A 23,857-nucleotide genomic window follows, 5' to 3' on the forward strand; every position below is an offset into this window, starting at 1 on the left:
TTGCTCCAGGAGAGTTTCTTTCTTTTTAAAAGAAAAAGCTAGCGTGGGTGAGTGGAAGGTGTGATGGCCATAATACTCTCACGTCTTTAAGTGAAACAGTGTGTGTAGAACAGACTTTGATTGTATTGCGTTGCAATGAAGGCAGGATGTTGGTTCATGCATCAAATTTGCAAGATACCCCATGCATCATCTGACTATTATGCCTGTCTCTGGCTTTGTGAATTTTACTTTGGGAACTTTTAAATACACTATTTCTGAATAATTGTAGTTAGTTTCCTGGGGGGTTTTACTTTTTAAATTTATTGAAACACGTTCCTGTGGAGATTTGAGTTATGTGTAACATAAGATCAGGTATAAAATGTGTGTTGATTTTTAGAGTGCAGCAGAGGCAAATATGTTAATCCTGGCATGAGTGTGATTGTAGCTGTTTACCTTTCAGTTATTTCTAATCTCTTTTGTCTTCAGCATTACTTTTGTTGAATATCCCAACATGGAATATTAGTATGTTAAAAGCAGATTTAGATCATAGTGTTACAATAGCCTTGGAATAAAATAGGAAGTTTTCTGCCAATTTGATATGAGAAAAGGCATTTTTTGGATTTTGATAAAGTTGAGGAGCCAATAAATGTGCCTGGATTGCCATTTCCTTACCAATTCTTTCATTTGTTGCAGTTCCTGGACAAATTCACAGGAATTAAATCACCTCACAGGAATTAAATCACCTCACAGGAATTAAATCCCTATTGCTTGTAAAGATCTTTTCTTCCCACCTGTAACCAGTTTTCTTGATTTAGAGATGAGGCAGCTGTTAATACAGATTCTTTCCTCATTTAGATACTGAGTGGGAAGGAAAAAGCACTGTCTACTGCAGATATGAGTGATTGTAACTGTTTTTCATTGTTCTGTTGCCACTATTTGAGCTCTTATGTTTAGACACAAATGTTTCTGAGAAGGAAGGTAGGCCAGATTTGGTAGCTTTCAAAAAATAAAGGCTGTACACAAGGCATAGCTACTTTCCGGAGCATTAGAGAAACATTAGTTAATGGTGAATATCATAAAAGAAGATTAGACAGCATTTATTTGTGCTCTTTGCTGGTCTTTTGTGTTCCCTGCTGCTTTGTTATCTGTGTGCTGGCCCTTCCATTTCAGTGGATGCAAAACTGAACAATCAAAATTGGTGCTAAAGTAACTCTGAAGGTGTAAACCTATAACAAAAGTGGGTTTTATCTGAGATAAGTAAAAATATTTTTGAATTATGAGTATTAAAAGTAAAATAGCAGTAAATTCTTAATATATGCACAAGCACAATGGATGAAGTATTCAGTGTGTTCTGAATAAACCTATTAGAAAAGTTGGGAATTTTTGAGGGGATGATTCCATTTTCTTAGTCTCAATAAAATTTGATATGCACTTTGTGTATATGTTGGTTTTTTTCAGTTAAGCCTAGGATGCAGTGTTTCCTGTCCAATCTTTTCTCTTTTGTTTCCTTCCTCTTCTTCCACACGTCATACCTTTCTTTCTGAGAAGGTAGATTTTTTTTTTTCTGTTTCATGAAGGAAGAACACATTTTCTGCAGCTGTGAAGAAAAATAGCTTTTCTTCCAAAATACTTGAAAGCAGCTGTCAAATATCAGATTCTATTTATTCTGTTGCTTTTTGGTTGGACTTTGCATTAGGAGGTGGGAGCCCAGCTTTTTACTTAGCAAATTTTCTTATTCAGCAACTGATTTGAGAACTGCTTGATGTGGTAAGAGATAACAGTGTTATTGCATTAAGAACTCTTTAATTTTAGGCTGTCTTTTATCTAGGTTTTTATCCCGTTTTTTGGTAAAGATGGCAGCCAACAATGCAGTTCTGAACAGACTGGAGCAGAAGGGTGCAGAGGCCGATCAAGTTATTGAGTACCTCAAGCAACAAGTAGCCCTACTCAAGGAAAAAGCCAGTAAGGATGTACCTATCATGTTAAACTTGTTAACCAGATGGTTATCAGTGAATGCACATAGGAGAAAATGAGAATACTTGGTGCTGTCAGCCTTTAAAGTGTGTTTCAAATTTTCCAAGATAAACCTTGTAATAGTAGTACCACTTCACTGTCCTGTGGTTTGTGTGGGGTTTGTTTTGTTTTTTGAGTTTCTTTTTCACTCTGAAATAGATGAGGTATGGATGAGGAAGAATTAATGCACAAATTATGGAAATTTGATAGGATATGATTCCATTTGAAGAGAGTGAGTGAGTTGGAAAGAATACAAGACTACTCTTTATCCTGAATTTACTACAGTTTTTTCACAACTATGGCACTCTCAAGAGTGTCATACCTTCAATTTTGATATTTTGTACTTAACTGTATCAGTGCATAAAGGTGCTCTACATTACAAACATCATCAAGATTTTTCTGTAGGTTTCTTGGAATTTTTTCTTGTGATTCTGTTTAGAGAAAGAAGACTGAGAAGATAGCATATTGAGAGGCAACTTGATTATATAAGTGTTGTAAAACTGGCTATTTCAACAATAAAGGAAATAATTCCTAAGTATTTCTGATGATATACTCCTTGAAAGGTTTTACTTCTGTGCTGTTTGGCTCACCATGTTTCACTTTTCTTTAAAAACAAACCTCTGTGTCCAAAGTGATGAATGCTAGTTACTGAAACCTGGTTTTTTTTTAATGTATCAATTCTAGTCTTGCAAGCGTCTCTCCGGGAAGAGAAGAAGCTCCGTGTAGAAAATGCTAAACTGAAGAAAGAAATTGAAGGGCTGAAACAGGAGCTGATTCAGGCTGAAATTCGAAATGGAGGTAGGGAAAAAAAAGTGCTATTCTTATATAACATAGATGTAGTTAGCACAAAACTAACTTAATTCTTGATTTTCTATTGTTCCATATGTGGCTATGGTATTTCTTACAAATTCTGGATTTTCCCTGGGTCCATGACTATGACAAGTTACTTGATTCCAACATTTTAATAAGCTGCAAGCCTGACAGATGCATATACTAAACCAGACATGGAACTAGTTCTTTGTATTTTTTTTTCAGCGCCTTTCATAATAAGCCATGAACCTCACTGTTGACAATGATTCCTTGTAATGCTGTAGAAATTCCTGCATGTCTAACTCTTCTTGCTACTTTGAGTATTCAATCTAGCATGACTGAAAAATCACTATGGAAAAATCAAGCCATGGTGCAAAGTACAGATGGCCAGGGACTTACTAGGAAAGCTGTGGTAGTGTAAATTTAGAAACAATGTGTTCTGAATTTATGATTCCATGCTTTAGACCAGTCTTACATTGGACTTCGGTCTTTGCTCTCTTCCGTGTAGTTCTATTCAGCTTGTACCGTCATTTCATACTTCATATTAAAAAAGAAAAGAGGAAGAAAACCCCCAAACTGAAGTGTTTCACATACACTGTGTTGTCTTTTAAAATTATAGCCAAAAAATCTTCTTCTGCCCTGAAACAGTTATTGCTATTAACCCATGCTGTCAGTGGTGTAAATCGTTTAAGATTGTATCCAGTGTTTCTGGATGCTAGCCTTTAACTGTACTGAATGTTTTACTGGTATAAAAGCACATTCAGTCTTCAAAAAGATTAACATGTTCTGAATACAGAGAATTCTTTTTCTCCTTTGAACACCAATAAAGCCTTTTCATGTACTAACCCAAACCATTGTTGTCTGTTAGTCTGCAGCAGTTCTTGACAGGTGTAGGATATTTTACAGAATCTGTTGGCTAGTTCATCTGAGTAGTAGTAGGACTAAATTAATATCTTTTCTTTTGAAGGAAATAGATGTTTGTTAGCTTTGAAAGGACTACGTGGTTGAAGACAGAAATTAGATGAACACGGAAGATCAAAATTTTTTCAAAATATTTTCAAAACAAGATATTTTTTTCCAAAACCTGAGAAACAAAGACTTTCCTCAACTAGCAAGCAAGTGGTTGTTGGTACAGTGCATCCCATATTGAGATGATTTTAGAAAGTTGTTTATAAGAATATTATTTGTGCAAATTACTTCTGTGTTGAAGGTGACAGGCATCAACTAACAAAGTGCAGTTCTTCAGGAAGGTTAGTAAATATCTGAAATGCAAAACAAAACATATATGCAGAATGGAGAATTCTATAATGGTGACACAGAAGGATTTATCAGTTGCTAATAATAAAACAACCTGGATTGAAAGGAACTTCAAAAGATCATCTTACCTATCCTTTCTTGGGTAAGGGAGCCTTGATGATACTGTCTAGTGCACTGATGATGTTTATCCAGTACAATTATTGGATTAAAAGCCCTGATGAGATTCTTGAAGAGCAGAATGTAGAAGAGAGGTGATTCTTACACTTTTCATCTGGTAAGATTGATAGTGCAATGTCCAGAATTCTGTATCAGCAGATTAAAAAGACCTGTTGAGGGTAATATGCAGAGTTTACAGAAGGGAAATGAGAAATCAGCAGATCATGTTAGGGCTGCAGGTAACTTTTGTTTTATTCAGGCTCAGTTTCCAAAGTTAATTGTAGGAGTTGAGTTGAATACCTGAATACGCTGTAACATAACTGTTGTGCATAACTGATTTATGGAACAGTCTCCGGTATGACAAGAGCTATAAACTGAAACTAAACAAATGGGAAATAGGGAATTGGTAGAAAAAGTAGCTAGATGTTGAAATCAAATGCAAAAAGAGATGTTGTTTGCTTGCATATTTTCCTGTATTTAGCACTTCTTTGCATTTAAAAAATGTATAGCCAAACACTTTGTTTTAATTGATCATAATAATCATATTTGTGTTCTGAAATGTGTTTTGTAGTGTGGTTCACTACTTAGAGTTGTGGTTTAGTATATTAAGTAAAATTTTCAGTTCTCTCTGCTTTTTCCTTTATGTTATACACTTAAAAATGTCAGTGTTCAGAGTTCTGGTACTGCCCCTAACTTTTGTGATTTTGATTTTAGTAAAGCAGATTGCAGTTCCTCCTGGTACAACCCTTTCTACAGCTTCATTTTCAGAGGATGTTCCACAACCTACAGCAGTTACAGCATCTTCTGGTTCCAAAGATCAAATTAAAGGTGAAGATGAAGAAAAGAAAAAGAAGGAAAAAGTAGAAAAAAAAGGTGCTTCACTTTTCTTGTCTTTGATAGACAGTTGAGGTATTTAATTTATGCAAGTGCTTTTGCATGATTTTGAGCACAAAAAAAAGCTTCCATACATCTGCAGTAAGAAGAGTTATGTGCTAGCTCTTTAATCTTGAATGTACTTAAAGCTAATGAAGGCTGTCAGGTAAGCTACAGATTCTTCCTTGCATGGGATACATGCCAAATTCTGTTTGATGTAACTGCACTTCCTCATTTAAAAAACCACCACGAAGAAGAAAAAAGGCATATCTCTTGGACAGCTGTACTTTTGTGCAAGTGTATCTTGTAACTTAAACTGATGTTTTGCAATCATTCTCTTATGCAGATTGTTATCAATTTGCCATGATTAGATTCGTGCAGGTTTTCAGAATTTGGATGTTAGGATAGTGCATTGTCTTACGTTTTTCTGGTGATTTGTACAGAGACTCATAAGCTATTTTATATTTTTTGATGTATTTCAGCCTTTGACACATTAATATTCTACAGAGCTCTAAATACAAAAGCAGCGGCCACATGTTATATCAAGCAATTAATTTTTTCCCTCAAGTATTCAGTGGCTACAGAGCAAGTATTCAGTTAGTAAGGAAAAATAAAATTTTCTATATATGATGTGGGGAAGTACAATACAGGTAGCTTAAATTCAGTCAGACAAACACAGATCACAGAATATTCTGAGTTGAAAGGGACCCATAAGGATTGTGAAGTCCATCTCTTAAGAGAATGGCCCATACTGGGATTGAACCCACAGATTTGGTGTTATTAGCACCATGCTCTGACCTACTCAGCTCATATGGAAAGCAGTGCTAGAATTATAGCACAAACATTAAATAGTAGCCCTGCACAGGCTATTTCTGTGGAGTTCAGCAACAGTTGAAAGTATTACATTTAACAGTTGACATAACCAATATGTAAAATTTGTTTTTAAGTCTAGAAGTTGATGAAATGATGGACTGTCTTAAATCCCTTTGCTTTCTGTCACCTATGTCATCTCTTTCCTCTCTGGTTATTCTCATATTATTTGTTCTACTTCTTGCAAACCTTATTTTGTGATTTTTCTGGTTATTGATTCTGGACTGACTGACACTGGCCAGAGGAGTGCATTTTTCTCCTTAGCCTGTGGCATTGAAATGAAGATTTTGTATGTATCTGTATATATACACACCATGTACACATTTGGTGTGTTCTCTTTTGAGGAAGGACTTCACCTCTTGTAGAGGAATGTCATGGAGAACAGTGTGGAATTATACCAAGGATAAACTTAGCAGGTCTTTCAAATGATCTTAATATATTATATGTTAGCTATTTTGCTTGGTGTTTTTTTTCCAGTTTCTCTTACTATTATTGTATATACGACTTATTTTATAAATCAAATTGTCGATTACATTTAAAAACCCCAATTATAATCACTAGAGCTTTTCTTTTATCATAAATGAACAAATACTTTTGAAGAGCTGTTGTTTATATTAAAAAAAATACCTTTTTATTATTGAATGTATCATTTAATTTCATGCCAGTACTGGAACAATGAATGAAATCAAATTGCATGTTGTGTCTATTTTTCCTTTGTTGCTCCCTTAAGAAGGGAGTTTAGTTTACATTAATATGTAAGTTATCTGAGATGAAAGAATAACAGAATATGCTTATTTGAAGTAAGCACAACTTAGACTTTTTTAATCTCCCAGAGATTATAGCTGTTAAACAAGTCTTGAATGTCTACTGAACAGCACAGTCTTATCTGCAAACTGGATGTGACTTGCTCATCTTGAAAGGAATATTGCATATTTTATGGTTCTATGTTTAAATAAGCATCTGAGTATGGAGAGTGTTGCTTCACTGTTTTTTATACTATACAGTATGTGTGATGATCTTCAGATAAAGACACCACACCAGGGTGTCTCATAAGCCATTAGCATTTTCATGCACTGTTCTGTTTGAGAAATGCAGAATGTTGGCTGAGGTCATCTTGAAGGGTTGCATTGCCGCTGTGACAGTGCAGTTCGGGTAACTTTGCAGCTCCTGGCTCTGTACAGTGCTGATGAGCACTCATAACCTGATGGACTGTGATCCCCTAGTTTCCTTTTGCTGGTTAAACACCGTGGCAAGGCTTACTGGCAATTGCTAATTATTGAAATGGGATGATCAGGCTTATTGATGTGGCCTTTGTCAGTGTATGTGTGTCACTTACGCATTAGCTGCACTTAAATTCAGGCTGACTTTACGAACAGGAGGTGGTAATCAGTTGAGATAAGAATATAAATTGAAGTGTGTATGATGATTCACCACTGGAAACTGGTATCAGAGGTGCTAACTCTTTACTCTTCTTTTGTGTTTTGCACAGAATTTATGCTTATTTCTGAGACTGTAGCTTGCTTTTCCCTTGCAGTAGTCATATACATTAGTTGTGCTTTTTTAAATGTTTATTTCATGAACAAAATGTTCTCTAGTAGGTGAAAAGAAGGAGAAGAAGCAGCAGCCAGCTGCTGGAAGTAGCGATGCAAAGCCTGTAGATGTTTCTCGTCTGGATCTTCGTGTTGGCTGCATTATTACTGCTGAAAAGCATCCAGATGCAGACACTCTGTATGTTGAGCAAGTGGATGTTGGTGAAGCAAGCCCAAGGACTGTTGTCAGCGGTTTAGTGAAACATGTTCCTCTGGATAAGGTATTGACAAAATTATTTACAGATAGCTTTTCCTTTCCTAAAGTATCTTAAGGAATTCATCTGTTTATAGGATATGTTTTTATTCTGCTAAAAGATTTGTACAGTCATGAAAACAAAAATAAAATGCAGATGGAAGTAATGCTTAACAACATTGGCCAGAAACCAGAGAAGTACCCTTACCCCAAATCAGTTTCTGATTGCAATGCTTCTATCCTGGGGTCTTATTCCAATTCCTCTGCCGTCGGTACACACTGGACTCCTAAACTAAACAGATGTTGCTCTTCCTTTAGGTTTCCTACTATGTAGTACAGAAATCATAGTAACTTTTTTGGTATGATCCAAACTTTTGAAACCTTTGCCTTCCAATTCTCTTTTATAACCTGTTGAAATATTTGGCATGAAGTAAAGCAGAGAGCATGTAAATTCAAGTTAGCTGGCAATGAATTGCTTAAGCAACTGTGGAATACAAAGTGCATATTTTTACTTCCTTGGGCAAAATGGAATCTGCATCTATGCTTTTTTTTTTTTTTTTTTTAGCTGATACACTTTGGTATTTGGCACAGATGGTTTATGGGTGCCTTTGAACAACCTAAGACTTCAAGATTTAGTTTTCCTTTCACATCTCTTCTAGAGGGTGAGAGGAATTGACTGAAGGCTGCTCCTTAATTCAAATGCAAGCTTGGCATTTAAAAGAGCAGAGCAAAATGGATCATGAAAGAATAGATCTTAGTATGGAAAAAGCTCCACTTTCTTAAATGTCTTTTCAATCTTTATTTTCACACGATCCCTGCGGTAAGACTGCAAGCATGGGAAACAATTAAAATTGTGATTGTTGTTTTGATGCTACAGAAAGTTACTGAACCAAAAACCCAGCTGAGCACAGTAACTATTCTGCACTGATCACCCAGTGTTGTCCACCTACTGGATTTGCACTGGGCAAAATCTCAACTTGCTTGCTTTTAGCAGTCTGCTTTCAAGAAAGCATGTAAAAGAAAACATCTTAGAAGCCATTCTAAATAGACTTACACACATGAAGTGGATAGAATGAAATGGCAGCAGGAGTCTTTTCTCTTTAACCTTCTTTCTGAGTGGAAAAATAATTTGAAGTACTCGTTAACAGAGAATTAGGAATCATCCTTGCATGTTCTTTGAGAACATTTTTGTTTGCGTGTCTGTTTTCGGTTTTGGCAAGTCTCTGTTAAGACAGTAAATTCTTAGGGGCAAGCTTCCATCTTTTTGTGTGTTTTGAAGTGTTCAAAAATGTGAAGGCCTGGCATGTGTCTACTGCCATATATTGAAATAAAAATATATACATCAGATCAAGGAGCGTAGCCATAAATTTCTTCACAAAAAATTCAGCTGTTCATGATTTTGGTGTTTGATGTGGTAATTTAGCAGTGTTTGAGGCTGTAGTATTTGTATCATCTGATTTTAGTTTTGGTTAGGAAGCACAGTATGTATCTTCACTAACATTTCAGTATGCAGTGCAAGTTATTTATGGGTGTGAAAACTTCTGGCATGCCCACTTTAGATATGAAATGCTGTGGTTTTTTCACATAGTGGTGAAGCAACATCAGAAGTTGGGACCTCTATTGTCATGAGCAGTTGTGTCACAAGTAATAGGGATATGGAAGGATCTTGGCCTGAGGTGGACCACACCATTGCTGAACTCTTGGCAGCTGGGGACAATTGGGGAAATTTCTGAAATGTCAGAAGGAATTGACAGCTTTTCTACCACTCCATTTGGCTTATTTACTGTTTCAGGCAATTGTTCTTGAAATTCAGGCAATTCTCCAGTGTCGCTTTTTGTACCTCCTCCTCTTTAACCTGAGAGAACCTCATGTCAGTGATCAGAAGTGAGAAACAGGAATGCAGGGAATGTATCTTAAATTTAACAAGAAGACAAAAGGCCACCATCATCCTCCAGAAATGCTATTCTACAACCATTCTGTAAGAGGATACATTACAGTTCAATCTGTTACAAAGTATATACTCTGATTTTTGTAGCAGAAACCTTTTCTTCCACTTAGATGCCTTGAAATCTTTTCTTTCTAGATTATTGGGATGTCCACCCAGTAATTAGCATTCCTTCATTAATTGTTATTCAGTGTTAATAATGCTACAATTTGCATTTTAGTAACTGACATGTTACAACCATTTTTTGTGTTTTGTGCTACTTATTTCCATAGCGGTAACTTGAGAATTTTTCAGTCAATAGATTGGCTTGAGACTTATGCAAGATAACTTTTTCTTATCTACTGCTTAATTTTGGCTATTTATATTTTTGCTTTTTAAGGTGTTCTCCTTGGAAAATATGCAGTGTTTAAGTAGTTGATCATATGAGTTTTATTAATATTAATCATGCAGGTTTTGTTCAAAGTTTGTACTTTGGTGCACAGAAAATAAAATCTGGAAATGTTAAATACTTACATAGAATGTGCACTAGTAGCATGGAAATTAAAATATCCTTACTTTGTCTCTTAAGAATGTTCAGGGTTTCATTTTTATTCAGTTTGAAAGTGTGGTTTGTTTTAGAGTCTACAGTGTGGTAGTTTTTCTGAACAAAGAATATTTTCTCTGGTTTACTACTGTAATTATTAAAATAAAACAACGAATGGAGAAATGTAGTTTTACAGGTTTGTGCTAACAAATTCAGTGTAGAGTATATACAGCTATTTTCAGTGGTTAAGAAAACCTCAAGGCATTTGGGTTAACTAAGATTAAATTTAAGATTCAAGTGAGCTCATTATGTAAAAGACCTCTATGCTTCTAGGATACAGTTTGAAATGTTATCTATGGGCCTAATTTGTAGTCTAGTTTTGTTTTTCTTTTTAGTATTATCATCATTAAATTATGATCATAATTAAATAGAAATTGTTTGGTTAATAGTGCTATATTGAAAATGAACTGATGGCCTTTATGAATAAAGGTGGAATGCAAGTGAAATGCCTCGCCTAGTTTTTAATTTTCTAAATTGTGTATTTTATGTTTCCATGACAAATACATCACATTTCAACATTTAATCCCTTATTCACTGGCCAGCTCTTAAGGGTCTTAACTGTTACGTTACTGGTGTCCAGGCATTAAAATTGTGAATCTGTTGCTACGTGCTTCTCTTAAGCTTCACTTGTCAGGGTAAGATCTCATCACTATAATTCTTTCATTGTAATAAAATAATGGCAGTCCCCAAAAACCACATGGCATTTTAAGTACTCACATCCTTCTGTTTTACTCCCCCAAGATGCAGAATCGGATGGCAATACTACTCTGTAACTTGAAGCCTGCAAAGATGAGAGGAGTAGTATCTCAAGCAATGGTGATGTGTGCCAGCTCCCCAGAAAAGGTGGAAATTCTGGCTCCCCCACCTGGAGCAGTACCTGGGGACAGAATCACTTTTGAAGGTTTTCCTGGTAAGTAGGTATTCAGGAAAATGATAGAAACAGGTATGCCAAGGTAACTTCACTGCTGAAGCACATAAACCAGCTTTTATTAGGCCTGGTTGGGTTTTTTGTTGAAATTTTCTGAATTAATTCTATTGGGGTTTTTATTACCATGTTAATATTATGTAAATAAAGGATTGAAAATACTTTATAATCTGTCAAAAAAAATTTAACATCATAAAGTTGTATAAAACTTCAATGTAAAATACCCCATTCCTTTAAGTCTTAGTAAGTATTTCAGTTTTGAAATATATGAATAAACATATTTGTATTTGGCAAATTACAACATGCAAATGCAAAGCATCTTTCACAGTGTCTCAGTGTAAGTGATGAAGTATTAAATTCCTAATTCCAGCTCCTCTCTGTAATGAAAGTGTTGGAACTTTGGGTAGAAATTTTTTTTTTTTTTTTTTTTTTTTTTTGAGGAAGAAGGTATGGAGGGGTTAGAAGGGATTGTAAGTCTCATATTCATGAGAGGAGCCCTTAATATTCAAAACACCAGGGGTTTTTTGTTTGTTTGAGAATAAAATGTCTTTTTAGGTTTCCAGAAAGACACATTGGACTTTTTCTCAATTAAATCAGTAAATCCATCTTTTTTTCAGAATATAAATGAGAATCCTACCAAATTTAAACTTTATCAAAAGATGATTTTTCATCTATTTTTCCATTTCTTCCACCTCTATGAAAATGATTAATATTTGACTTCATATTGGGAACTCAAAGCATCATATATTTATCGTGCTGATGAATGCTTCCCTCCTACAAGCTCATTATTCTCAGTCTGGAAGGGATGCAGTCAGATCAGCTCCTTCTGTTGCTGTATTGGTTAGCACTGTTTTTTTGTTATTTTTATAATGGTTATGAGTGTTTTCATCAGGAAGTGCTGGTTCATTATGATCTCAGTAAAAAAGGCACTCATATTCCAAACTGCCATTTAAAATGCTGTTTATTGGAGCTGAGTCTGAAAAGAGAGACTAGGATAATCTTATGTGGCACAAATGATTGTAATGCACCTGCAGCATGCTGTGCACTCCCTGCACATAGGGAGAGTTTCTTCCCTTTCCATTGTTTGAGTTATTGCTCTATTTTTTTACCCATTGTGGCTGTCAGTCATAAAGGACATTTGTGTGAGATCTTGGTGCTGCCCTGTTCCATAAAGGTGAGGACACGCTGCTGCTGGTGCCATATGGGAACTGCCTGTCGACTCCTCTCTTCCAGTCAGCTGCCTAGGTTTATCCTGCACTCTAGGAATTGAGGAATGTGTGCAGCACAGCCCAAGCCCAGATCTACTCGGGTCAGCTGTTAAGTGGATCACAGAGGTCTTGGTGAGCAGTGCACTTCTGGTCAGGATCACTCCACCACTTTAACTTGAGAAAACATGGTCCAACTCCCAGTATTTCCCATACTGGGTGAAAGTGTATGTGTGTGCATTTATCAGTGAAGTGTTCATCTTCAGGATGAATTTATTGTTCAAAAGTTGGCTTTCACATGTGAGAAAATGCTGTAACTTGTATTTTCTGCCTACAGCCACATCAGCCTTTTTAAGCTATTGCACTTCCGACAATTTCTAGCTGTACAGCAGAGTTTTGATTTATGAACCTCTTGGCAAGCTCTATGCTTAAACATATTTGCATGAAATAACTTTCAGAAATACATATATATGTATATGTATGTTTTTATACTTCTCGAGACTGAAATTGTGATGCTTTAAAAAAATATGTATTTTGCTTAGAATATGATAAAGGAAACAATACTTTATCTAGGTGCTTTGTGAAACAGAAAAACAGCTCAGCTTGCTGTGATTTAATGCTCCAGTTGAAAATACTTTAAAATAATACTGTGTTTTAAAACTAAATCAGTCAGCATTTTTTTTTCCTTCAGTTTCAGTTTCCTATCTTAAAAATATTCCAAGCTTGCTAGTTGAGATGCAGAATTAGTTAGCTATACTGAAATCTTAAATGCTTCAGTAATTGCATTGACTAAATTGTAGGAATACTCACTCATGGCTTCTAGTCATTATCACCTATAGTGAGTAAAGATGGATTAAATGTTGGACCTTTGTTACCTGTGAGAATCACAGGTAACAAATACACTCATACTGCTTTCTGTTGCTGTGGAAATGAATGTGCAAGAGAGCATCAAGTTGTAGAAGAAACACTTCTAGTGCATAAGCCCTAGAAAACAATGTACAAGTTCACCCCTCAAAAATGCCCTGTGCTCAGGTTGAGTGTCTTTTTTTGTTTACTTTTGTCTGCGATCCACCCTTCCTCCAACCTTAGATCTCAAGTAGCTTCATATACCTGGCATTTGAAAATGTGAGAGCTGGTGGTAGCGCTATTTTCTGTTCACCACCATATCTGTTCTTGCACATGACTAACGAAGTGAGTTCTGTCAAAATAATTGAACTGTTTGACTCCAGTTGTTTGGCTTTTTTACAGTGGCAGAAAACTTTTCCTAGAGCAAATCAGTTACAGAAATATTTGTTCTAAAATTATTCCCAGGTGTTATGGTATGCAGGCACCGTGTTGACTTTTTGATCCTTAAAAGATATAGGATAGGGTACAGGTGGTGTTCTAGTTCTGAAGTTATGCCTTGTAGCCAGTGAGACAGGATTTTGTGTGGATTATATCAGTTTCCTTGTGGTGGAGAGCCAAAGATGTGGGGCTCTGGTAAGTGCCAAATGAAGGTTTTTACAACCCCTTTTGTTGCATATATCCAGGGCTATAGATTGTAGTCTGAAATGTGGCACTGTTTTCTAATGCTTCATGAAGAGCTGCTTGGAAAATTTTGTAGGTATGAGATTTAAGTTAATCATTGACTTGGAAAATTTACCTAATGCTTAATAGTACTAAATGGAGTGATCTATCTTCTTCTTACATAAAACTTATTTCGAAGAATTCTCAGACTTGTAATTTTACTATCTTGAGTAGGAAGATATTAAAAAAAGCATTGGTAGATGGAGACCTACAAAATCATGGTGACATCTGCTTCTGCAAATTTATTTGTTGGGTACTTGTCTTTTCAGTGTTGCTGTTGTAAACTAAGGGGGAAACTCACTTGGAGATGGGGAAACTCACTGGGAAACTGTTTCACAGATTTTAATGGGGTTGAACATCTAGCTTCTACTCACCTTTTTTGTATTAAAACCTTCCATTTCTTAGCTGCTGTTTTCTCCTCAAAGACCATCTGGCACTTTTCTGATGCTGTTACCAGGAGGATAGATGCCTTGTTGTGTCAGATGTCATTTTATTTCACTGCTTAATTGCAACCATTTATATTGTGATCAATTTTTTGTTTCAAAAAGTAATTGTAAAGCATAAAGATTCAGTGGGAGTCCTTGAAGTTAAAATAGAAAGGACAGCTGGGTCTTATTTAAGTTCGAAGTATGAAAGTCTGTGAAGCAACAGAAGCACCACCAGCAACAATAAAGCAATTCTAAAATGCACACAGCTGTCTATCAAGCAGCTTGGAATTGAGCTATTTTTAAGTCTACTCTCTCCATTATACAAAATATTCATGAGATACAGACTCATTTTCTTTGGCCATTTTAGTCAAAGTAAGCAAAAGGTATCTTGTCTCAAACCAATTAAATTTTTTTCTGTAGCAACTGGAGTGTTTACCTAGAACCATCCTGAGTGTTATAGAGGAGTGATTTAATAAGGAATGCTGTTGCCTGGAGTACTGTTCTGTTTATTTATTTGATGTCTTTGCCCTCAGTGGAATTTTTAACACTATATTGTACTCCAGTGCATGGATCTTTGAGGTCTCTTGAGCCTTTTCTGCATTAAATACTTTATCAATATTTTATTCATCTTCACTGGAAAAGGTCAGGTTTTTAAACTGTAGAAGAATTGTTCTATCATGAATGTGTAAATTCTATAACCTCCTACACAGTAATTGCCTTAAGATAGCAATAGTACTAGGATTTATACCTAACTGTGAAATCTCTTTTCTGATAGCAGATGCTTTGATGCCACAGGGACCAAAAATCTGTTACTTAAATTTTATGATTAAACTATCATTCAGGTCTAAGAATCACTGGCGATTTAGTAAATTACTATCTCTTTAGAAGAATAAAAAGTGAAAAAGCTGGAGTGCAGTGGTTAGCCTGTAGTTAGCAGATTTCTTTAATCCAAGCTTGAGTGTATGGATGTTTTCCTTCAGCTGCATTGTTACAATCCATTGTGGGGTAAGTGGCATTAAGTCAAGTCACACATCACTGTCCTTTTGCCCCTTGCTGTGCTGAGATATATTCCTTCAGTAGTTGTTGAGCTGTTATAAAGCCGAGAGGTTTCTTGCTTATTGTGAAACTTTTGTAATATTAAAGCTGCAAGATGGAATGACGTGTAACAAATTTGGGACCTCTTATTTGGCCCATTTTTGGTAAAGAGAGTGGAAAGCTGATTAAACCATTAAAAGCTTCAATTTATTTTATTTATAGAAACTCTTCTAAAGAATATTTTCTGGGAACAAGGAATGCAGTGAGGAGAAGGCATAGGAAAATGCACAGCCTAAAGCTCTGCTAGTATTTAAAATTGGTGCCTATGTTAATCTAATATGAGCTCACCACAGATCCCAAGGGAGCTTCACGCAGGATTCCAAAGAAACTTATTAACATCCAAAGCGTGTTTTTTATAATAAAAGTCAGGAGTCAAATATTTGTGCTTTTTCTATTTGAGGAGGGAAAGGAAAATGTACAATGGACCACTTAACATTCTGTTCAATGATTTTATTAGTTTGTATGCATTCGCTGTGGTCTAAATCCAAGTTTGTCTTTGTTCATGAACCTGAGCATTAAGCTAATTTATTTTTGTGAAAATGCACAGTTATCTATAAGCATTTAATATTTTTTATTTAATAGTGTAATTATTTAAGTAATTAAATGATTTAATTTTTTTCCTCTGTTTAATATTAATTATAAATATTATAAATATATTATTATATATATATTATATATATATTATATATATATTATATATTATATATATTATATATAATTATATATATTATAAATATTATTATAAATATATATATATAAATAAAATATATATTAATTATAAAGATAATTATGAATGTTATGACTGATTTTTCTTTGAAATACTAAATGCACTCTGGTTGTAAAATAAATTGACTGCATTGTTAAATACTGCTCTGGTAAGGCTAGCTTACTTCACAGAGGAATCTAGCCTAGGCTGCTTCTCTTGCGTGTGTAGAATCTGCAGTATTAGACTCATCTACAGACAGAAATAACCCAGGTTTGCCGGCACTGAGAATGTGAGTAGACTTAACTATTGAAAACATTTAAAGGAGAATACCAATAAGGCATAAGGCAGGCTGAAATGACAGTAGTTGATTTAACCACTTCTTTGTCAGGACTTAGCAAGTAGTGATGAATTTCAACCAGCTACCAGAAAGAAGTATGTTAAAGTCCCTGTACTCTTACAGTTTTTCTTAACCTTTGGGAACACTTTGTAGTGCAGCATGGGAGTACTTGGTGTTCTGCTCACTTGGAGACCTCTTCGTGTGAGAGGATCTCAGGGAAGATATGATTCCTAGGTTTTGGGGTTTGATTCTTGCTTGTTCTGGAACTTTTGATTTTGATAGTTTTGGCAGAATGCTGCAAATATGGCTCTACAAGCAAGTAAAAACATACAGTATAACAATAATGAAATAGCATGAGGTTTCTTTGAGCATTTAAAGGTGCAATTCTTGTGGGGTTTTTCATTTGTCTTCCCTGTATGGCACACAAGAAGTCAAAAGCACCCAACAATCTTATGATTAAATTATTTTAATTAAATTTTTAATAGAATCTGTGTTGTATTAGAATTAAGCGATTAAACTTACTTTACCTTTGAACCGAAAATAAAAGTACAGTGAATTGGCTGTCTTGTTTTACCTAGATTATGTCAGCAGTTAATCTTTGCAGCAAGATTATTTAGCTTGTTTTTTGTCTGTACTTTGCATTTCATGCTTATTTAAAACTAGGAAAAATATCCTTCACTATGCTATCTAATTTGTTGACAATACTTCAAAACATTAGTAGAAAAAGCCTGCATTTTGTGTTCATTAGAGATCCTTAAATAATCAGATTTGCTAATGTAGTTAGTTACTGTCAATACCTCTAGGGTGTAGGTGTCTTATGACGTATGAATAGAAACAGGAAACTGAGACTTATCGAGACTGAGGCTGTAATTGCTGAAACTCTAGCTAATCTCTACTGCTTCTGTTGTTTTGGGCACTAGAGCTTGTCATCAAACAATACAAAGCGTAGCAGAACAGTGTTAAAACTTGGGGCTAAAATTATGTACTAGTATTCTACCTCTGAACTATTCTTCTCCAAGTTCAGTATTCCTCAACTGTAACAGCATCTGCTAAATGCACTTAATTGCTTATAAAAACATCATTAATTTCTAAACTTAAGATGCTGATAAACCTGTCCTGATGAGCAGTGTACTTCTGTGGTCTGTATGTACTTAATTCTTGGGAATTATTTTGGTCTGTAGTATAAACTCAACAGCAATTTCTTTCTTTTGGCAGTGCTTGTTGTCTGATACAACCTTGAAAGATCCTCATTTTCAGAGAGGTTCTGGAGATATTTCCTAGACAATTCCTAATTGCAATCAAAGTTTTCAGTTTGAGAATCAGAAGGAATGCTGGGGCTTTCTCCCTTCAGAGTGTGTGCAGTGATGCTCTGTGGGCAGTCATAGGTGTGTAAATACATAGAGCTCTTGGCCCTTGAGTTGTGTGCTATGAGGTTATTCTTTGTTTTGAAACAGGAGATCCTGAGAAGGAACTTAACCCGAAGAAGAAGATTTGGGAGCAAATCCAACCTGATCTTCACACCAATGACCAGTGTGTTGCTACATACAAAGGAGTTCCATTTGAAGTGAAAGGGAAAGGAGTGTGCAGGGCAGAGACCATGGCAAACAGCGGAATTAAATAAATAAATGGTTATTAGAAACTTTTACAGATGTTGCAATGGAAAGTGATGCAAACACAATAAAAAACATGAAATGCATGGTTAAGACCTGTTTTGTTCGACTTCTTTTCCAGAATATGTTTCATCTCCAGCATTTTGGCATTTCACTGATTCACTAGGCTTACTGTCCTTGAGGTTGTGTGTTGTCAGCAGTTATTAACCGCTCGGTGCTCATAACTTAATTGCTAAGGCTTGTTTGTGGTGGGACCACAGGCAGGCAAGTAAATTTTCTGGACAGCTTGAAGGTATAGAGCTTCTATTTAGCAAGAGCTAAAGGAAATGAGGAGAATACTCTGCTGTGTTCCTTGTGCGCTAATTGCAGGACTAGCAGTTGGTTAGTGAAGACCGCAATTGTCTTTATTCTTTTAGTTACTTTTTAATAGTTTTTCTCCTCTTCTTCCAAGCAGTTTTCAAACGTATTATAAGCCTCTGCACCTTTGTTCTTGCCTGCGTTCTCTCTGTAGTCTGCAATCGGTTGTAACTGGAAGATTAAACTACGGTGGTTTATGTCCCAGGATGTACAAATGGATGCACTTTCATGTCCCCACAACTAAGCCATTATAATTTCATTAAGATCAAAGCTGCCACTTTGCTAAAGTAGTTCATTATCTAGTCCACCTTGGTGTATCTTTCCAAAACAATAGGTAGGACTAAGAAATAATTAATAACAGATTCCTGGAACTAATCAAACATGAAAAAAAAGCCTTCAAACCCCAAAAAACCAACCCCAAGAGTACCCAAAAAAGCAACCAAACAAAAAAAAATCTTTTCCAGTGCTCAAACAGGTATAAAATTAATTGATTTTTTGGTTTTGTTTTAATGTCGTTTTATACAAAAAGTGCTTTGGCTTTAACAGAAATAACTTCTTCAGTTTTTACAGTTAGAATTATTTAATAGTTATATACAAATAGTCATGTTGCTAGGCTATTAGCCTCAAATTAATTCTTTAAATTCCTTCCTTAGAGTAATATGAAAATCAATATTTTGGATCATTTTACAATAAGCCTTTAAAGTAGCTATTTAGAGATACTTCAGATATTTTGCATATAATATTAAATTGTTGCTATGTAACCATTGAAACAGTAAATATTATTTTAACTAGTGAAATTAAAAACAAACTTGAATCTTTCTAAATTTTGCAGGCTTTGAACTTCATCCAGTAAGCAGAGAGTAAACAAAATGACAATGATATAAAATCAAAAGGAACATGCATAAAGAGGAGATGAACAGATTTTCTTTTTGAATTAGGTTTTTTTATGCCTGTAAACTTTTTTCATGCATCTGGCAATAAGCAATAGTAATTAGTTCTTTTAAATGTACTGAATAGCACTAAGCACGTGGAAGCCATTTTATCTGCCTTGTAAACTGTATACGCAATCGTGTCTTATTAAGTAAAATCCTTGTAATTCAAGAACTCAGTTATAACTGGTCTTGAATCATGGGAGGGAAATACTTTTACAGTAGATAAATCTTAGCTTCTAGTACCAGAGAGCTGTTTTTAGAAATGGAAGTTCAGAGGAACTTCTGAAAGCTTAAGAAATGAGCAAAGAGGCCCCCTGAGTCTGAACTCATGCTTTTTTTTTTTTTTTTTTTTTTTTTTTTTTTTTTTTTTTTTTTTTTTTTTTTTTTAATTTTAGATTTTAAATTTTATTCTTCCGGATCCATATTCTGTGTGGACTGGAAAATATACAGTCTGGTGTAGTGCAAAATCTCATTTGTAACCACACATATTAGGAGCTTAATTTTGGAGCACTAGCTTGTTCTGATTTTGTCATTGAACCTAGGATTCTGAATGCAGTAGTGTGAGATACTCTGTGGAAGGCAAGTAGTTTGATAATCTAAAGAGGTCTGATTGTGTGTTCAGTGGTGTTTGGTATGGATGTGGAGTTTTCCAGTTGATGGCTTTTTCTCTTGTTTCTAAGATGTTACCTACTGTAGAAAATAGACAAGTGAGCACCTTGAAGCTAATTTCACTCCTTGATGTGTTTAAGTAGTACTTGATAATTATTTTTTCGTATAAAATTCAAGAGCTTTCTTAAGACAATATTTCTTTCCTCTTTAATTACGCTGTTGTGGTTGTCTAGGAAAATGTATTTCTGCTGTACTGAGTTCAGAAGTGACAACAGGGTACTTGAGGCATTGTGCAAGTATGTTTCCTCACTGTATCCAGCCTCTTCTGCCTTGTCTGCATGAGTAAATAGAACTGCAGTAAAATCCTTCCATGTGGGACCCAGAAGTTCCTGTAATGAAAAGCAAATCTTAACTAGTTGTCTCTTACTTCTTTTCCCCACTCTTATTTCATATACTTAGTACATTAACAGACCAGTTACATGTATAGTTTTTTTGGTTTTTTTTTTTTTTTTTTCCTGGCAGTAATCCAGTTCATGCTATCCGAGTTGCTGAAATTTCTGGGTCTTTTTTCACCTTTCCGAGACACTGACATCCAGTTCCAGTGGAAATATGTCATCATGCAGTACTAGCAGTTCTCTGTTCCCTGGCTGCAGATGTTAACAGAATGTCTCCAGTTAAAAAATGTTCACGTAAATAAGGAAAAATGCTTGCTTAGCCATGTCATGCATTAGTTTGAAATCAGTAGTTACCACAGATCAATAGTGCCATACTGTTTACAGCTCTTTGAAAAAAAATTTTGACAAACACCGAATCACCTTTTGTTGAAAAAAATAAATAATGAATTTCTATGTAACACCAACTTCAGTTCCAGTTGTGATCCATAAAACTGAACTATTGTCAGCAATTCAGGTAAAACACAAATCAAATGCAACACCTTACAAATGGGCCAGAGTTTGTGTTCAATTTCTGTGATTTATCTGATGGAGGAGAATGGAGAAGACAAGCTACCTTTCTTTCAGTAAGTACAGAAAATTTTAATAGGAGTAAGAGAGGTTGGGCTTTAGTTTACAGGTGTAAGTGAAATTACAACTTTGGTGCAATCCTGCTAACTCCTGTATGTGACAAGAAGCCTGCTTTGGTGATAAAGGACACTGTAGCGATTTTGACTCTGTAACCTAAATGCTATGGTATATAAAACTACTTCAAAGAACGTCTGTGCTTCCAAGGTAAGTGGGGTGTTAAAAAGACCTGGTGTATTTATAATGATTAATCTGTTTTAGACACTAGGGATGAAATTTATCAAATGCATACAAAATTTTCCCTTAAGCTGCTCAAGGAAGTCTTGAGTTGCCAGTTTCAGAAAGAGGATAGAGCTTTGATTCGTTGAGGACTCAAAATCAATTACAATCTTTGTTCTGAAATTAATATCTGCCACTCGCAATTCATTAGGCTGTTGTTGAAAACAGCCCCACTTTTGCAGTCAACTCTTCTGTAGCTATTGTCACCTGAAGATGAAAGAATTGCCATTAGGGCAGAGACTTCTGTTTAGTTTTTGGTTACCTGGACGAGCTGGACTGTGTCATTGCTTTCATCTGGACACAGAGGCAGGTCAGCCCTCAGGACCAAGAGAGCCAAGTGCAGGCCTTCCTCCCCGAAGTGCTGAGCCAGGGCTGCTCTCACCGTGCCTCTCACTTGCTCTTTGCTCAGAGCACTGTGAGGGAAGCTCGGAGTGTCCAGTACTCGAACACGGAGAGCTGACTCGCAGCCATTTCTCCGTACGAGCCCCAAAATGCGGCCGCTGCGTCCGAGGCTGCAGCGCGTAGTCACGGAGCTGGGGGAGAGACGGCTCTCAAAGTCTGAGCTGCCCAACAGGCTGTTCCCAGCAGCGCTTTTGCCAGTCTGAGTCTTTCCAAGGACAACAAGGTTGATGGTCATCTCATTGCTGTCTGCCATTGTCTGTGCTTTTATCCACAAACCTGTCACTGAGCACAGATAACATAAAGTGCTTCAGACAACTTCGGCATGGGTGGGGAAAAAAAAAAAAAAAAAAGGCAAGAATTTCCAATAATAAATGGTTTTCCTTGCCTGAAAGATTAGAAGAGTTACAGGAAGAAGCGAAATAGAGTTGTGGAGAGACAACGGAGAAGGGAGGAGTTGGGAAACAACCGTGGAAAACACAGTTGCCGTTCTGGGAGAGTAGCAGGTTAGGAAAAGGAGGCAAACTAGGGAAGGGAGAAGAGAATGGTGACAAATAGGTACTGCTGTTATTAAGTGACAGTGTTTCAGGATGCAAATATTTACTTGTTTTAGGAAAAAGAATAGTCAAGGAGAAGTAGATTTTAAGGGAGCCCTTTTTCACAGCAGAGAACAGCTTAAAATATGTCTTTCATCAGCTATCACTGACGTTGACATAGATAGTAGTCAGAAAAGTCTTTCTGATGCAGGTAAATATCTCCATTTAAAAAAAAAAAAAAAAAAAAAAAAAAAAAAAAAAAAAAAAAAAAAAAGGAGAAGAGCTGAAATAGCCAATCTCATTAAAATTAGATTTTGGAAATGCATACCAAGCTAACTTATTAGCACAGTAAATGGAAAAGAAAAGCATAGACTGGTGGATAGAGCGAGTTGGCTTGGCATCATTTCCAGTTACTCTATGTGTTCGTAAACAAGACCCCTCATTCTCTCTGTACTCCTCTGTAACCCAGTATCCAAAGGGATTTTGGTGTGTGCTGATCATCTAACAGGAAAACTTGTTATTTAAATAAATTGAGATGTATTTCAGAAGGTAAAACTATAGTGGCTAATAGTGGATTTTAAGTTTCCATGACATGTGAGCTTCAGAGAGGGGTTTTTTTTGGTTTTTTTTTTGTTTTGTTTTGTTTTGTGGTGTTTTTTTGTTTGTTTGTTTGTTTGTTTGTTTTAATGATACTATGTTTAGGTACACACAGATGAGATTTTGAATAATTTTAGACTGGGATTTTGCGTAATTAATTTATTTAGCTTCTTGCTGTGCAGTTTAAGCTTTCTCTCTCATATAAATTCCATGCCTAAATCAATCTTTTGAAATAACTTCAATACAGCACCAAAGATCCATGACCTAGTATTATACTAATTTTGTTACAGGCAGCATTGAATAGATACATTATAATATTCCTGAACTCACAGTGAGGTTTTTGTGGACTTTTCAATTATCAATTTCCTTCTGAGAATGACATCTCATGAAATGGTTGTCTTCAGTTATTCATCAGTCTGGATATACATTGTACACTTCGTAGCATAATAATAGGAAGTAGTGGACATAGATTCGTCCATTCCTTTTGTAAATCATAATCAAAGATTTGAGGCTTTTTCCCTGTAAGCAGTCTATGCTTAAATGCCTAGATTAGTTTCATTTTGGATTACTTACCTTATTTTCCCTTAATTTCTTCTTGCATTCCAGTTTCATTCATAAACCACATGTGCAGTGTAAAAAGAAGTTCAGATGTGAACTTTGAAACTAACAGCAGGACCGTACCATGCTGAGACTGTTACGTACACATTAATCTGGTTAATCAATTACTGATAGATCCTCATTCAATTGCATATATTTGGTCTGCAATTGGCACTGCTGAGTTTTTGTAACTTAGCCGCAAATACTGTTTTTGAAGTCACTTAAGTTATTGCATGATGTTGATATTTTTAAAAGTAAATTAATTCCACCAGCAGTTAAATGTACAAATGATGAATGCAGTAGTGGGATTCCTTTGTATTGCATGTTCTTGAATGTGTCTTCATATGTGCATGTGAATAGCAAATGCACACTCTCTTCTTATTGCAATGAAT

The 23,857-nt window shown here is 35.6% G+C and overlaps 2 protein-coding genes across 3 annotated transcripts in view; one reads left to right on the forward strand and one right to left on the reverse strand.

Annotated features, from left to right (window-relative positions):
- The window catches only part of AIMP1 (aminoacyl tRNA synthetase complex interacting multifunctional protein 1), a 31,297-nt gene extending 13,064 nt beyond the window's left edge, over positions 1 to 18,233 (forward strand). Inside the window, exons 2-7 of one of the 2 annotated variants that reach the window (XM_040064387.2) lie at positions 1,808 to 1,941; positions 2,677 to 2,790; positions 4,930 to 5,088; positions 7,554 to 7,768; positions 11,010 to 11,178; positions 17,985 to 18,233. In XM_040064387.2, coding sequence (XP_039920321.1) covers positions 1,808 to 1,941; positions 2,677 to 2,790; positions 4,930 to 5,088; positions 7,554 to 7,768; positions 11,010 to 11,178; positions 17,985 to 18,151 — 958 coding nt within the window. In that variant the 3' untranslated portion in view covers positions 18,152 to 18,233. The remainder of the gene's footprint in view (positions 1 to 1,807; positions 1,942 to 2,676; positions 2,791 to 4,929; positions 5,089 to 7,553; positions 7,769 to 11,009; positions 11,179 to 17,984) is intronic. The other variant, XM_040064388.2, reaches the window with a different exon arrangement.
- A 1,924-nt stretch (positions 18,234 to 20,157) lies between these two features.
- On the reverse strand, positions 20,158 to 21,991 carry GIMD1 (GIMAP family P-loop NTPase domain containing 1). Its single transcript, XM_040065320.1, has 2 exons — positions 21,599 to 21,991; positions 20,158 to 20,427 (listed from the first exon to the last, which is right to left on the reverse strand). The coding sequence occupies exons 1-2, from the start codon at positions 21,989 to 21,991 to the stop codon at positions 20,158 to 20,160; spliced, it is 663 nt and encodes a 220-aa protein (XP_039921254.1).
- Positions 21,992 to 23,857: the final 1,866 nt, after the last annotated feature.

This window comes from Hirundo rustica, chromosome 5 (genome assembly GCF_015227805.2).
Source record: "Hirundo rustica isolate bHirRus1 chromosome 5, bHirRus1.pri.v3, whole genome shotgun sequence".
NCBI lineage: Eukaryota > Metazoa > Chordata > Aves > Passeriformes > Hirundinidae > Hirundo > Hirundo rustica.

Excerpts from the sequence above, each read along its gene's own strand:
- GIMD1 (XM_040065320.1), bottom strand. The coding sequence starts at position 21,991 with ATGGCAGACAGCAATGAGATGACCATCAACCTTGTTGTCCTTGGAAAG. Across the intron at positions 20,428-21,598 it reads ACACAGTCCAGCTCGTCCAG|GAACTTCTGGGTCCCACATG; the intron begins GTAACCAAAAAC and ends TTTTCATTACAG.